General features: G+C 39.5%; 1 protein-coding gene across 14 annotated transcripts in view; it reads left to right on the top strand.

Moving 5' to 3' along the window:
* DOCK10 (dedicator of cytokinesis 10) overlaps positions 1 to 13,257 on the top strand; it is a 241,535-nt gene that overhangs the window by 105,108 nt on the left and 123,170 nt on the right. For all 14 annotated transcript variants that reach the window (XR_010380702.1, XM_064485215.1, XM_064485213.1 and 11 more), the window contains exon 3: positions 9,635 to 9,724. Coding sequence is in view for 13 of the 14 variants with exons in the window: in XM_064485215.1 (XP_064341285.1) it covers positions 9,635 to 9,724 (90 nt within the window). In the remaining variant the exon portion in view is untranslated. The remainder of the gene's footprint in view (positions 1 to 9,634; positions 9,725 to 13,257) is intronic.

Here is a 13,257-nt window from a genome sequence, read left to right as displayed (position 1 = left end):
TGCAGCAGAAAAATCTTTTAAGGTTTTCTGTCTGACACTTTACAGAAGAAGTGTGGGGGCTCCTGCTATATGGTCCAACAACGTTCAGTTTTGGTTTTCTTTTCCTTTCCCTCTGTGTGGAGTAAAGCCCTTCCTTCAGTGCCCTCTGCCACTGGCTGCTCCATCCTCAGCCTGCATCACATTTCAGGGGTCTTGCTCACCAGCAGCCAGGCTGCCGTTCACCTGGCTAGTGTATCATTTCCCAGGCTCATCCTTGAGTGACAGGCAGGGTTTCTCTGGGATGTGTGTGCACGATCTCCGCTCATCCAATGGGAAGTGGTGATGGACCAACCACTCCAATCCCAAGGCATCTCAGGATGGAAGGAGAGGGAGCAGCCCCATCTCCCCACCCTCCCCCCAGATGTTCTTAGTCCAGTTGTGCCCTACGGATTGAAGAATTCAGCTCACTTCTGTGTTTCCAAGTTACCAAGCACCCACACTTGCCTCCGACATGATTCATTCCTTGGTTTGTTTAATCAATATTTATTCAGCACCCACGAGGTGCTGAATATAGAACAGCACTTCCCAGACAAGTGAGACTGACAAGAAAAGCAGAAGCCCTGTGTTTAAGGAGTGTGTGCCCTAATATGGATGAAAATTTAAGTTGATTTAAGGATGCTTAGGGTTAAGAAATAACAAGAAACAGGGGCTTCCTCTGGTCCTTGATACCCCTTAGAGGAGGTCATTTTTTTGCCAAGGCAGCATTCCATTTGTGCTGCTGGCCCAAGCCCTCATCATCCTTTTTCGCCTGGATCCCCAGAAGTGGCCTTTAATCAGTCTCCCTCCCTCCTTCTTTGCCTTGCTTTGATTTATTCAGAGGACGCTCTTAGAGATACAGATCAGATCATGCTACGCCTCTAGTTCAAACTTTCCAGTGGTTTTCCTTTGCCTTTAGAGTCAAAGCCAGCTCCTCACCTGACTGCTGATGATCTCTGAGCCCTTACCTCCTGGCCCTGTGTCCCTTGGTCACTACCCAGATACCCAGCATTCCTTGGGTTCTCTGAGCTTCCCAAGCCCGCCCCTCTGTAGGGCCCAGGGCAGTTGGTCCCTGTCTTTCATTCACGATTCAGTTCAGATGCTGCCTCTTCCAAGAAGCGTCCCTGACATCCAGCCTCCATTACCCCACTCCCACCCTGTGTGACTCTGTCACATGCCCTTATTGGCTTCTCTTCAGAACACTCATCACTACCTAGAAAGGTCTCGGTTTGCTTTTTCACTCCTGTCACTTGTTTCTCACCATCAGAGAGCCTCCTGCAGGATGGGGATGTCCCTGTCTTGATCATTGCAAGATCCCCAGCATCTAGAATAGCACTTGGCACCAAGTAGGTGGGAAATGAATATTTATTCCATGAGTTGTCCTTCAGACACATGTGGGTTGCTATTTTAGAATATAACTTTGAAGGGGAGGGTATAGCTCAGTGGTAGAGCATGTGCCTAGTATGCACGAGGTCCTGGCTTCAATCCCCAGTACCGCCATTAAAAAAAAAAAATAAAAAAAACAAAAAGTGCAACATGTGGAATGGTGGAATGTAACTGTTGAGCCAAAAGGATCATTCTGAAATGACATTTGAGAATAAAGAGAATGAAGTCATTAGCTTTGCTTAATGATCATCAACGTGGTGCTTTCCTCTTTGACACAGCTTCACATATCACCTGAAAAGAAACAGCCCTAAGATCATGATTCCCTTCCCCAGAGGCTCATTCCACCTGGCGCAGAGCTGCTGCCAGCAGAGGCTAACTTCCCCCCATAACACAGTATACTTATTTCGTCACTTTCTGTTACTAGACAAGGGGGAAATCAGTTCATATCTGCATTTTTAAGGACCCAACGCAACTTCTAACTCATGGACATCCAGGAAAGACTGTTGAACATTGAATTAAAATTGTCTTCTTCCAGGTTAAGAAAACAAAGTAGAAGCATTTTCCTTTATCTTAAGACACGGGGTAGAAGCCCTTCCTCTGGCGTGTAGGCTCTGGGAGCAGCAGTGCAATCTTCTGTAGCACTTGCTCATGATGGCCCCCTCGGAACAAGCAGTCTAGATGCGTGGATTAACTCATTCATTTCAAAAACATGGACTCCTTCGACAACTGTATTTGCTACCCTTGTTTTTCTCATCTTTCTTTTTGAAGCTGGCAGTCATAGAAACTTCAGATCAAAAAATAAAAAAAACTTGGTCACCAAATTACAGCTTTGCACAATAGATCAGGAGCGTTAAGGAAGGAAAACACGACAAAAGAACAGTTTCAAGGACACACTGAATCAGATTGTCGAGTGATTCAGTGGAAGGAGAGACTGACACAGAACAGAAGGACCAAAAGTGAGAAAGCCAGAATTGAGTTTCTTGCTGAGCGAAAGATACAGAACGCCCAAAGTGGCATCGTTTCTGGGAGATGCAAAACCTTAAGTAAGAAAGTTCAGAGGTCTGACAGCCATTCTGACGCTGTGGGAAGACCACTCCATCACCCATGTTTTCACACTGCCCACACCAGTTAAACGGCTCTGTTTCCACTCAGTCTCCCGGCCCACCTGCTATGGACTAAGTCCTGTATAGCAAGGGCACCCGCGTGAACAAGAAGCAGTGCCTCCACTTGAGAGGCCAGGCCACAGCGGCCAGAGGCATTTTCAAAGTCAGAGGTCTGCACTGCACACCTGAAATAGCCGGTCGACAGACTTATCGCGAATTTCTCAAATCGTTTCTTCATTATCAGTCGTTCGGAATTAGAATCTCAGGGCTCTCCAGTGCATCCTGCAATTTTGATGGCTTTTTATCAAGACTTTGTGAATTGTGATTTCTTGACATTTGTTCTTTCACAGAATGTTTTTAAGCTATAAAAAGCAGCTGGTACTTGGGGACTTCCAGTCTCTACCACGTGGGCCATTTTGTGAGAGGAAGCAGAAAGGCCTTAATGTCTTTTAAATGGAAAAGCAGAAAGGCCATGAGTGTTTATTTTTTTTCTTCTTATGCCTCTTCCTGAGACACAGCTTAACCTTTTTTAGGAATGTCAACCTCTTTTTAATCCTTGGGTTCTGGGCCTGAAAAGCAGGGTTTAAATGGCTCGTGTTGTTCATACAAGAACACTGTGATTGTGACTTAAAAGCTAAGTAATAGACTTTGTCAAACTAGGTTATTTTAAGTTATATTCCTCTCATTTACAAGCTAATGAAGCCGAGCTTCGGAAAGGCTCCTGTTCAAGGATGTAGAGTAACTGTGGAGATAGAAATCAAACACTTGACTTTTGCTATTAGAGTTTTTGTCTAAAACCTGCCAGCTGCTTCTTAGAAAAATAAGGTGCATGACTTGGGGGACATACGAACTCCCTGAATCCTTCAGTGAGTGGTGCTATTATAATATTGTAGAAAAAGGACACTAGGGTGCTTAACTTCAGTTCAATAAGGACATGTGGAGACTGCTCTGGCTTGCCCGGGCTAGGAATATGTGTCCATGTAAAGACTTCTACATGAATATTCATAGCAGCATTATTCATAATCCAAAGTGGAAACGACCCAAACCTCCATCAACCGAAGAATGGCTAAACAGAGTGTGGATCGTCCATACAATGGAATATTATTCAGCTGTAAAAGGAATGAAGTACTGAGACATGTTATAGCATGGATGAACCTTGAAAACATTATGCTAAGTGAAAGAAACCAGTCACAAAAGAGTACCCACGGTTTGATTCCATTTATGTGAAATGTCCACAACAGGCAAATCCATGGAGGCAGAAAGCTGATTGTTAGTTGCCTAGGGCTGGGAGGGGAGGGAGAGGGGGAAGTAACTGTTAGTGGATGTGGGGTTTCCTTGGGGGGTGATGAAAATATCCTAAAATTAAATAGTGATGATGGTTGCATAATCCTGTGAAGAGACTTAAAACCACTGAATTCTATACTTTAAATTTATGGCATTGTCAGTTACATCTCAGTAACATGGCTATTTTTTAAAAAGATTGTTCTAAGCATTAAGGTAGGGGTGATGTAGATGGTCAGAGACAGGATATAAAAAAATCATAAAAATACACACCTGTATTCATGTACTTCATTCTTTAGAAGGAATAAACAAAATATCCCAAAGAAGCAAAAAAGAACATGGCAAAACATTTCATTTATTGTTATCTTTTATTCCCAAAGCAGGTTTAATGTGGCTTGCTTGCGTATGAAAAGAACCACACATGCTTAAGGACTGGCTGAATTAATCACTCACAGAGGTCTAAAATATTCTAGAATTAATCTGCAGACTTCATGTGTGATACAGACAGTAAATGGTAGAGTTCAGAGAAGAGAAGCTGTCTGTTGGATGAATTAGAGAGGATTTTCAAAAGGAGCTGATTTTAAATCTGAGGTTAGGAAACAATGGGGAAAGAAAAGGGTTTTCTGAGAGGAGGAGGAGCATGGGCAAGGCATGTGCAGGAAGGAGCCAGCATGGGGGAAGGAGCCACATGGAAAGATGCGGTGGCAAGTTGGCGGCTGTGAGTTGGCTCATGTCTCAAGCCTGTTGCTTCTCTTGGGACCATGTGTGCAGGCCTCACACTGAGCAGGCTTCTTCCCTATGCCTCCTTGGAAAGTGAGCTCAGACCACAGCCTGAGTCCTTGCCAAGGAGAGGTCCTGGTGCAGTACGTATCTTTATATTGTTGGCACACCGTGTTCTACCAATTCTCACATTTTTCCATATGTAGAGTGTTGTGTCCTTCTCCCTTGGAGGAGGGGAGACACATTTTAGAGCCTGGAAAATGAAGCACAGAATAAAGCAGTGAAGTGACTTTCTCAGTGCTTTGCCAGTCCAAGAGTAAAAAGCCTTGAACCAGGTCTCCAAACTTCCCTAATTCTGTACTTAAGTACTATGATGGAGGAGTCACCACGCTTGACTTGGCTGGATGATGACAGCGCTCCAATAATGGGCACCCACTCACTGTTCGTGCAGTTCCCATACAGCTTAGCTGCAGCAAAAAAAAGACCTTCCCCTTAGAGCACAATGAAGGTGCAAAGTGAAATTCTCATGTACTTAAAAGAAAAATCATAATACTTTTCTGAATGGGGTCAAAATGTTTTTCAAGCAACAAATGTAGTACAAGTGTCTGCTCTACTGGAGTAAAAGGCAATGTTAGTGTCTTAATAGGAGTCATTTAGGTGAAGATCACTTTCAGACACGCTTAGGTTGGACTTGATCGTGAAGTGTTAGTTAAGAGCCCCTCTTGTGAGGCCTGTTGACTTCGCAAGCTCAGATTTCTCAAGCCGGGTTATCCTAAACGCTATCATTTTTTCCCCTTTTGAGCAGCTGGCATCTAGTAATGTCAGAGGGAGTTTTGCTCACCCCCCAAATAGGAAAAGTAGCTTCTCCTTTAGACTTTGACAGTGGCCTTTGGCCAGTTGAGAAGTGGCCCCTGTGTGCTTGGAATGAAGTCTCCTGTAGTCATTTTAGTCAGCAGAATGATGGCCATGACAAAGCCACAAAGACTACCCACCGCAGGGGAGAAGGAGCCAGAAAGTGGCGGGGCTGTCGTGGGAGAAGTCTGAACATCGTGGGCCTGAAACTACAAACACAGGCCTGCGTGCCTCCCTTCATAAATAAAGGGACAGTTTTTATTTCCAAATGCCTAATCTCTGGACAACAGGCCCCCTTATAAGACTCTCCCACCAGAAGAGGCGCTCGGCTGAGCTCCAGGATAGCCTCGGATCTGTTTCATGCTGATGAGGTATGCTAATCGTCCACCCAAGGGCTGATAAAAGAGAACAGGAAGTCTGTTGTGGTCAAGGCAATTTGTAGTGGTCTGAAAGCATCTAATTCTCAGAAAAGAAATTCTTTGTAACCATATTAATACCCTTAACAATATGACTCTGTGTACTTTTCTCCTTATTTGATCAATTTCTTTTTGCTTCAGCAGAGACACATTCAAAGAAATAAAAAATGAACAAGATGGGGGGAGGGGATTAAGAGGTACAGACTATTATGTATAAAATAAATGAGCTACAAGGACATACAGTACAACACAGGGAATATGGCCAGTATTTTGTAGTAACTGTTCATGGAGTATAACCTTTAAAAATTGTGAATCACTATGTTGTACGCCTGTAACTTATGTAATACTGTACATCGACTGTACTTCAGTTAAAAAATGAAAAAAGAAATGAAAAACGAGTAGAAGAGCTACCATTTTTAAAGTTGAAATTTTATGAAGGCCTTCTGCCTTTTCAGGCAACTTCAGCATTGCAACAAACTGTAACCAAGGTCAGTCGCTCGTCATAGGCGTTCGTTATACATGTAATCCTTTTCTTGTATCTCATGTGCTCTGTGCAAAGTATTAGATGTGCAGTGACCCCATGCGTGTGGTAAAATACTGTTTTAGATTTATTGTATGGTTGCATGAGGGTGATTCAGCCCCAGCTGCCTTATTTAGTAAAAAATCAGCATCATATCATAACTAGAAGCCATCAAGAATCACACATCACCATTGTACATACGATTAATTTTTATCTCCCCAACCTGAATGGATTTCCAATCCCATACATTGTGTATGAGCATTAGCCTAGGTATTTGGGGCCCTGATCTTTATGACATCACAAATGAAGTAATCATATGATTCTTATTACTGGAAACCTGAGCCCACCTTCCAGAAACTTACCATTAAGGAAAAAAAAAAAAAAAAAAAAAAAAAACACCTTCTTAAACCAGCTCGGTGTTCACTCTGTTGTATTATACCACAGAGTACTGATCTTAGTGGGACAGTAGGTTTATGGTACAACTAAACAGGAAGCTAAACTTTGGGCCTCTTTACTCTCCATCAGACTTAGATTATTTTAGAGCAGCTGTTATTTTTTTTAAAGGTAAGAAATCAATAAGAAATTATATATAGTAGACAAAATCGGGTGTGTTCAGGGCGGTATGGCTGTAGACTGATAATGAAAAGGAGAAATCTTTTGCTTTTTATATAAAAATTTTTATTTTATAAAATATTGCCTGAAATACAGAAGATTTTTTGAATTAGAGAAAAAAAGTCTTTAATCTTGCCAGTAGATTACAATATGTAATATTGCCTGGAAAGCAATCAAGTTACACTGTGTATCTGCAAATTCTCTCTCCAAACAGGAAATATCACCCCCAGATCATTGAAATCCAGCAATAATCCCCAAGGCTCAGTTTAGGCATGGGTTTTAGTCTTCTAATCCAAACTTTCAATAGAATCTAGTTACTGTTTATCTTTGAGTAAATAACATGAAAGAAGCAACTTGAAAGAGAAAATTCAAAAGGAATCAAAAATGTAAAATCTAAATAGTAATAAATCCTTAATTGGCCCCATCATGCTTCACTTGAGAAGCAATGGTTCCTTGTGCGTGTGTCTACACTTGACCTTAGCACTTCCAAACTCTGTTCACAACTGCAGTCAAGTCCTAGGGCAAATGCACTGATTGAGGGACTCCCTATCTGTGTTTCAAGATGAGCATTTATTTTTGCCATAGGCTGTGTCTTGAATATCGTTCTCTCATTAGTTATCCTCTGATCTCACTGGAGTCACAAGACATTCTACCTCTTTCACAGTGTCCAAACCCCATCTCCCCCATATGCACATACATGCATGCACGCACACCCACACACAGATACACACACACCACACCCACTCACGTATACAGCTACACATACACACATACGCTCACCACACACATACGTATTTGCAATCAAATACAGCACACCTTCATGCATAATGACACTCACAGCACTCACATGGACACACTCATACACTACACCCAATCACACATGCTTACGCGGACACATACCACACACACTCAACACACTCAACACACTCAACAAATAAGTACTTGAGCACCCAACCAGGCGCTGAGGTTAGAGCGATGAACAAAACAGACCAAACTGATTTCCCTCACAGAGCTTATATCCAGAGTGAAGGAAAAGGGGGATTTGAACAAAATCTGAGTCTAGAATTGGAAGGAAATGAATGATGCCACCCTTGGTGGCAGAGCTCGCGGCTTCAGCTGTGAACTCCGAAAACTGAATTCCCTGGACCCTTCTCCGCCCTATCTTCTCCAGAAGTAAGGATGGTTTTTGAGATGCTCATCTGTTTTAATAATTAGTCTAGAAGAAATGCCCTTCATCTAGAATGGCTCAAATGAACCTTATTTGGTGCTTTAGGAACAGTGACGAAACATTTGTGGGTTTGGGGGTGTACAAAATAAAAGAACCCAACTGTTGGTACCATGTATGTTGACAGACTCACCATGCCAGCATCCCAGTAATTGCCAAGGAGTACAGAACTAAAGGAAGCTGGGGGCTATGGAAAGTTACTGTTTTATGGCATCTCATATACAGAGGAGACAACTTGTGAATTCTCTTTCAAAGATTTTATTTTAAGAGATATTTTATACTTTTAGTTACTGTGTATTTATTTAATATAAAGTTGTTTGTTTAGCATTGGAGTTGAAAATGTTTTATTTATTCCAATGAAAGTAAAGACACCAAAAAAAAAAAATGACTTAGTTTCTGCAAGATCTGGATTTACTGAACACCCTTTCTTTTCTCCCACCCCAGTTGTGGCCCCCCACACACACAGCTTCTGGAAGGCGCTAAATTTACCCTGTGAATATTCAAGAGATTATTTATTGTAGGATTAAAATAATGCCGATTTTGTAAGTTTTCTTTTTCATTTCAGATTTATTTGAGCTTTAATAACAACGAAAGATAACAATAGAAATAAATTAGTCAAAATATAAAGATGCCCAAATTTTGTTTTCTTTGCAGGAGGAAACAGCTTAAAATTATGAGCTTCACAGATAAAACAGTAATTGTAACATCATAATCCTCCCTTATACACCAGGGATGTGTTCCAAGACCCCCCAATAGGTGCCTGAAATTACAGATAGCACTGAACTCTATATGTACTGTATTTTTTCCTATATACACATACCCATAATGAAGTTTAATTTGTAAATTAGGTATTGTAAAAGAGTAACAATATCTAATAATAAAACGAACAATTATAATGATATACGGTAATAGAAGTTATGTGAAGGTGGTCTTGCTCAAAATATCCCACGCTGTGCTCTCCCTTCTTCCTGTAATGATGTGAGGTGATGAAAAGCCTACGTGATGAGATGAAGTGAGGCGAACGATGTGGTGGCGCAGTACTGGGCTACAACTGACCTTCTGACAAAACATCAGAAGGAGGACCATCTGCTTCCAGTGATCCTGGATCTTCGAGTCCTGAGGATGTGGATGATACGGGACGGTGTGGGGGCAGGCCAAGTGGAATGACTCGAGATTTCATCATACTACTCAGAACAGCACATAATTTTAAATTGATGAGTTGTGTATTTCTGGAAGTTTCCATTTAATATTTTTGGACCCTGGTTAAACATGGGTAACTGAAACCACGGATAAAGGGGAACTATAATGTTTGTCATGTTAATCAAAGGCAGGGTTGCCTCTCCCCTCCTAGGGATTACCTTGGGGAGAACTATGGAGGTTTCTTTGTCTTCTCTTATCCTTAAGTGCTGAGGTCGAATGCACTTCTTTATTGTGTCTTCCGTGTAAGGGTCTGCTCAACGCTTTTAAGCTGGAAGGCTTAATTTCCTTTCTTTATTCTTCTCAGACTGCCACGGTTTCTTGGGACATCCGAACATTGTACTCAACAGTCCCTGAAGATGCAGAGCACAAAGCAGAAAATTTACTAGTGAAAGAGGTAAATGCGATGCTTTCAATCCTTTATTTTACAGAGCTCTGCTTTCCCCCATGTTGTTCTTGAAACAACTTACCCTTATTACTGTCTTCCTCTCCTTTTCAATAGACAATTCCAAATGCTATGGTTAGTCAGTGTCTTTCCACCTTTATTACCTGTTATTTCCTGCTGATTGCTGTTCATATCTAGTGACTATTCAAGTCTGGGATTTTTTTTCTTTTGTTTTTACTTAATTTAAAATCACTACATGGACAAATATTTGAGTGATCTAACAGGAAGATTTAATTTTATTTGGACTGAGTTGCAGGAAAGGCTCATGTTAAATGAGAATTTTGGATACCAGAGTTTCTGTTTTAAGAGATGTATTTCTTTCAAGTACCAACCATGGAAATAGTTAATGGTAAAACTATGTGGACAGCTTAAAGGGACTGATAAAATCCGGTCGGTGTAGCAGCTACTTGCGTTCAGTTAGTGTAGGACAGGCTTGTAAAATTGCTTCTTCTTCTAACCAGACTACAGGCTGCCTTGGGGGCAGGGTTCGGGCCGGCACTTAATAGCTACTTAGCAGATGAGTTACTCGGTTAGTAAGTGAAGCCAGTCCTTCCCTTACATAAAATGCAGTGATAACACTAGTCCACTACAGGTCAAACTGAAGGCAGTGGAGTCTAAATGCAGTCTTTAATCCTGAGAAAGCAGTGTATCCCAATAAGGATTTAATCATAGCTACGTCTAATAGCCAAGCCCTTTCTCAGCTCTTAAACATATTTGTATAGGCTAGCCTTGTTAGTGTACGTATTAATACTAATCTGATTAATCATACATATTTACGTTGTACCATTCCATCCAGATCATCTTTGCCATCATCTGGCCTTTTTTATTTTAACAATTTCATTATTTCATATTTATTTCCCACAGTTCACATTGAATTACCACACCTCCTAAAGAGGTTTAAAAAAAAAAAAAGTGCAGATTCAGATAACATCAGGATATCTGAGTACACTGTTTTCACATTTACTGATAAAAATGTGGTGTCAGTCCCATAATATTTTGTTTTTAGTCCCCTTGGGGAAAGTTTTAATATCTAGCAAGGCATCACTGTTTAAAAAAAAAAAAAGTGTTGGCAAATCATTTTCTGCACAAGCAAATCAGACTCATTGAGATCAGGTCTACAGAAGTCCTGCAGCAAATATATGTTAACTTAGGTAGGATCTGAAATGTTTATGATGTTGAATTCCTAACGGGATATTCAAGCAGGTCTTCTGTGTTCTTCACTAAAATATTTCACTTTCTTCATAAGGATCTTTAACTTTCTTGTTGAATTTATTTCCACGTATTTTGTGGTTTTGTTACGAATGGGAGTGGACTTTTAAAAACCCATTTCCTTTTCTTACTGTTCACTACTGATATTTTTAAAAAGCTGTTGATTTTCAAATATGCATAACTAGCTTCCTAAACTCTTTAATCCTAATCTTTTTTTGGTTTTTAGGTCAGCTAAGAATTAAAAATTTCTTTTTTTCTAATAAGTATATTGTTTATTTAAATTTTGTCTTATTTTTATTACCTAATATCTCCAAAGCAGTGTTGAATAATAATGCTAGTATTGGGCAGCCTGTCTCATTCTTGATTTGGTGTTTTACGACCGTTTCTGTCACAAAAGAAGTGTCTGAGAAGGGTCTTTATTGGTCTCTAGAGTGTGTAGAAAGACTAGTCTGCTATGTTGTGAAATGCACATTCAGCCTATTGACATAATAGCTTTTCTACTTGAACTTAGCACTAATAGAATTAATAAACTGCTGTCCTGTGGATCCATACTTATGTTTCTGGTATAAACTCTCATTTGGAATTGCTAATTTTTTCCCCAAATTTTTGCATTTATATTCATGAGTGAAAAATGGCTCTAGTTTTCTTTTTTCCCTTTGGTATTAGAGAACGGCTCGCTTTAAAAAATAGGAATTGAGACATTCTCCATCTTTTCTGTCTTCTGAAATAAACGAATAAGCCAGTGAAATGAAACAGAGTTTCTAGAAACAGATCCAACTGCATATGGTTACTTAATAAATGGTGTATATGACACTTCAAATTCTCCAGGAGGGGTGGGTAATTCAACAGGTACCACTTGGCTATCCATTTGGGGCAAAAATAAAGTTAAGGCTCTATCTCACATTACATGCAAAAATTAATTCCAGATGAATTTTTTTAGATCTCAATTTTAAAAAGTTAGAAACATGTAAGAAAACTTTTTTAAGTGGAAAGTTATGGAAAATGGATGTACTTAAGCAAATAAAAGTTTTAATTTTTTATGTGATGAATAGGACTATAAATAAGGCCAAAAGAAAGCACTTACTCAGAGAAATTATTTGCAACTCATGGTATCTTTTGCCATACAGACACACATATACACATATGCCTAATGCTCTGAATTCTACAGATCAATAAGAAAAAGACAGATAACCCACCGAAATATGAACAAAAGATAGGAGAAGGCAGTTCAAAAAGAAGAAATAGAGATGCTAAAAGACATACAAAATTGCCAAGCCATACTTGTAATCTTAGAAATACAAATTAAAACAAAAAATGATGTATTGTGTCTAAATGAAGAAAAATTTTAAGATGAACATCATTTAGTGCTAGTAAGAATATAGGAAAATAATCACACAGTGTTTGTAATTCTCACATGTCTGTAGCCTTTTGAGATATTCAAATGCATCTCTTTAAGTCATACATATAAATATGCAGCATGCATTTCAGTAAAAAAACAAACACTAGAGAATAAGAATATAATTACAAGCATGAGTATTGCAGCACCAGACAATTTGTAGTATCAAGTGATAAGGGTGGGCTTGAATAAATTTTGGCACATCTATATTTTGTAATGATAAGTAGCCAGTAAAAATTACACATGTTTAAATGTATTAACTTCGATGCTTATGATATGCTGTTAAGAGAAAAAAAGTAGGTTGCAGAATATACAGTATATCATTGGAGATGTAAAAAAAAATACATGATATGTAAATATGAAATGCACAATTAAAAAAATGCACATTCAAACTTATAACACTGGTTACCTCACAAGCTTGGGACAGGGAAGAGAGAGAGATTGATTTTCAATTTATATATTCTGTATTTTTGTGGTGTTACAAATTTTTGTCATTAAAAATATTTTGACAAAAAAAATTGCTTAGAATATCTCTCAAGATGCTGTCAGAATTGGAAGCAACTCCAGTCTATCTCCTAAAATTGTCTCCAAAAGTTAAAACCCAACTTTATCCTTCAAGTCATTAGATAGTGACCTTAGAGACTTCATCAGACTCCTTTTTGATTATTATTATTTTAGTCAGATAATGAAAATGTCATACGGAGCAATCAAAGTCCCATCTGTGTTTTGCCGTGTGAGTCAACCTGCTGGATCTGTTCATCCATCACAGGAGCCAATTACGTTCATCTGACATAGTCTGTTCTTAATCATTTGTATAATAAAACAACTAGTAATGTACTATAGTATAATTTGTATGGATTTATAAACGTTTCCATGATTT

Source organism: Camelus dromedarius, chromosome 4 (genome assembly GCF_036321535.1).
Source record: "Camelus dromedarius isolate mCamDro1 chromosome 4, mCamDro1.pat, whole genome shotgun sequence".
Lineage (NCBI taxonomy): Eukaryota > Metazoa > Chordata > Mammalia > Artiodactyla > Camelidae > Camelus > Camelus dromedarius.
Note: the sequence above shows the minus strand (reverse complement) of the source record. Positions and strands in the feature narration are given on the sequence as shown.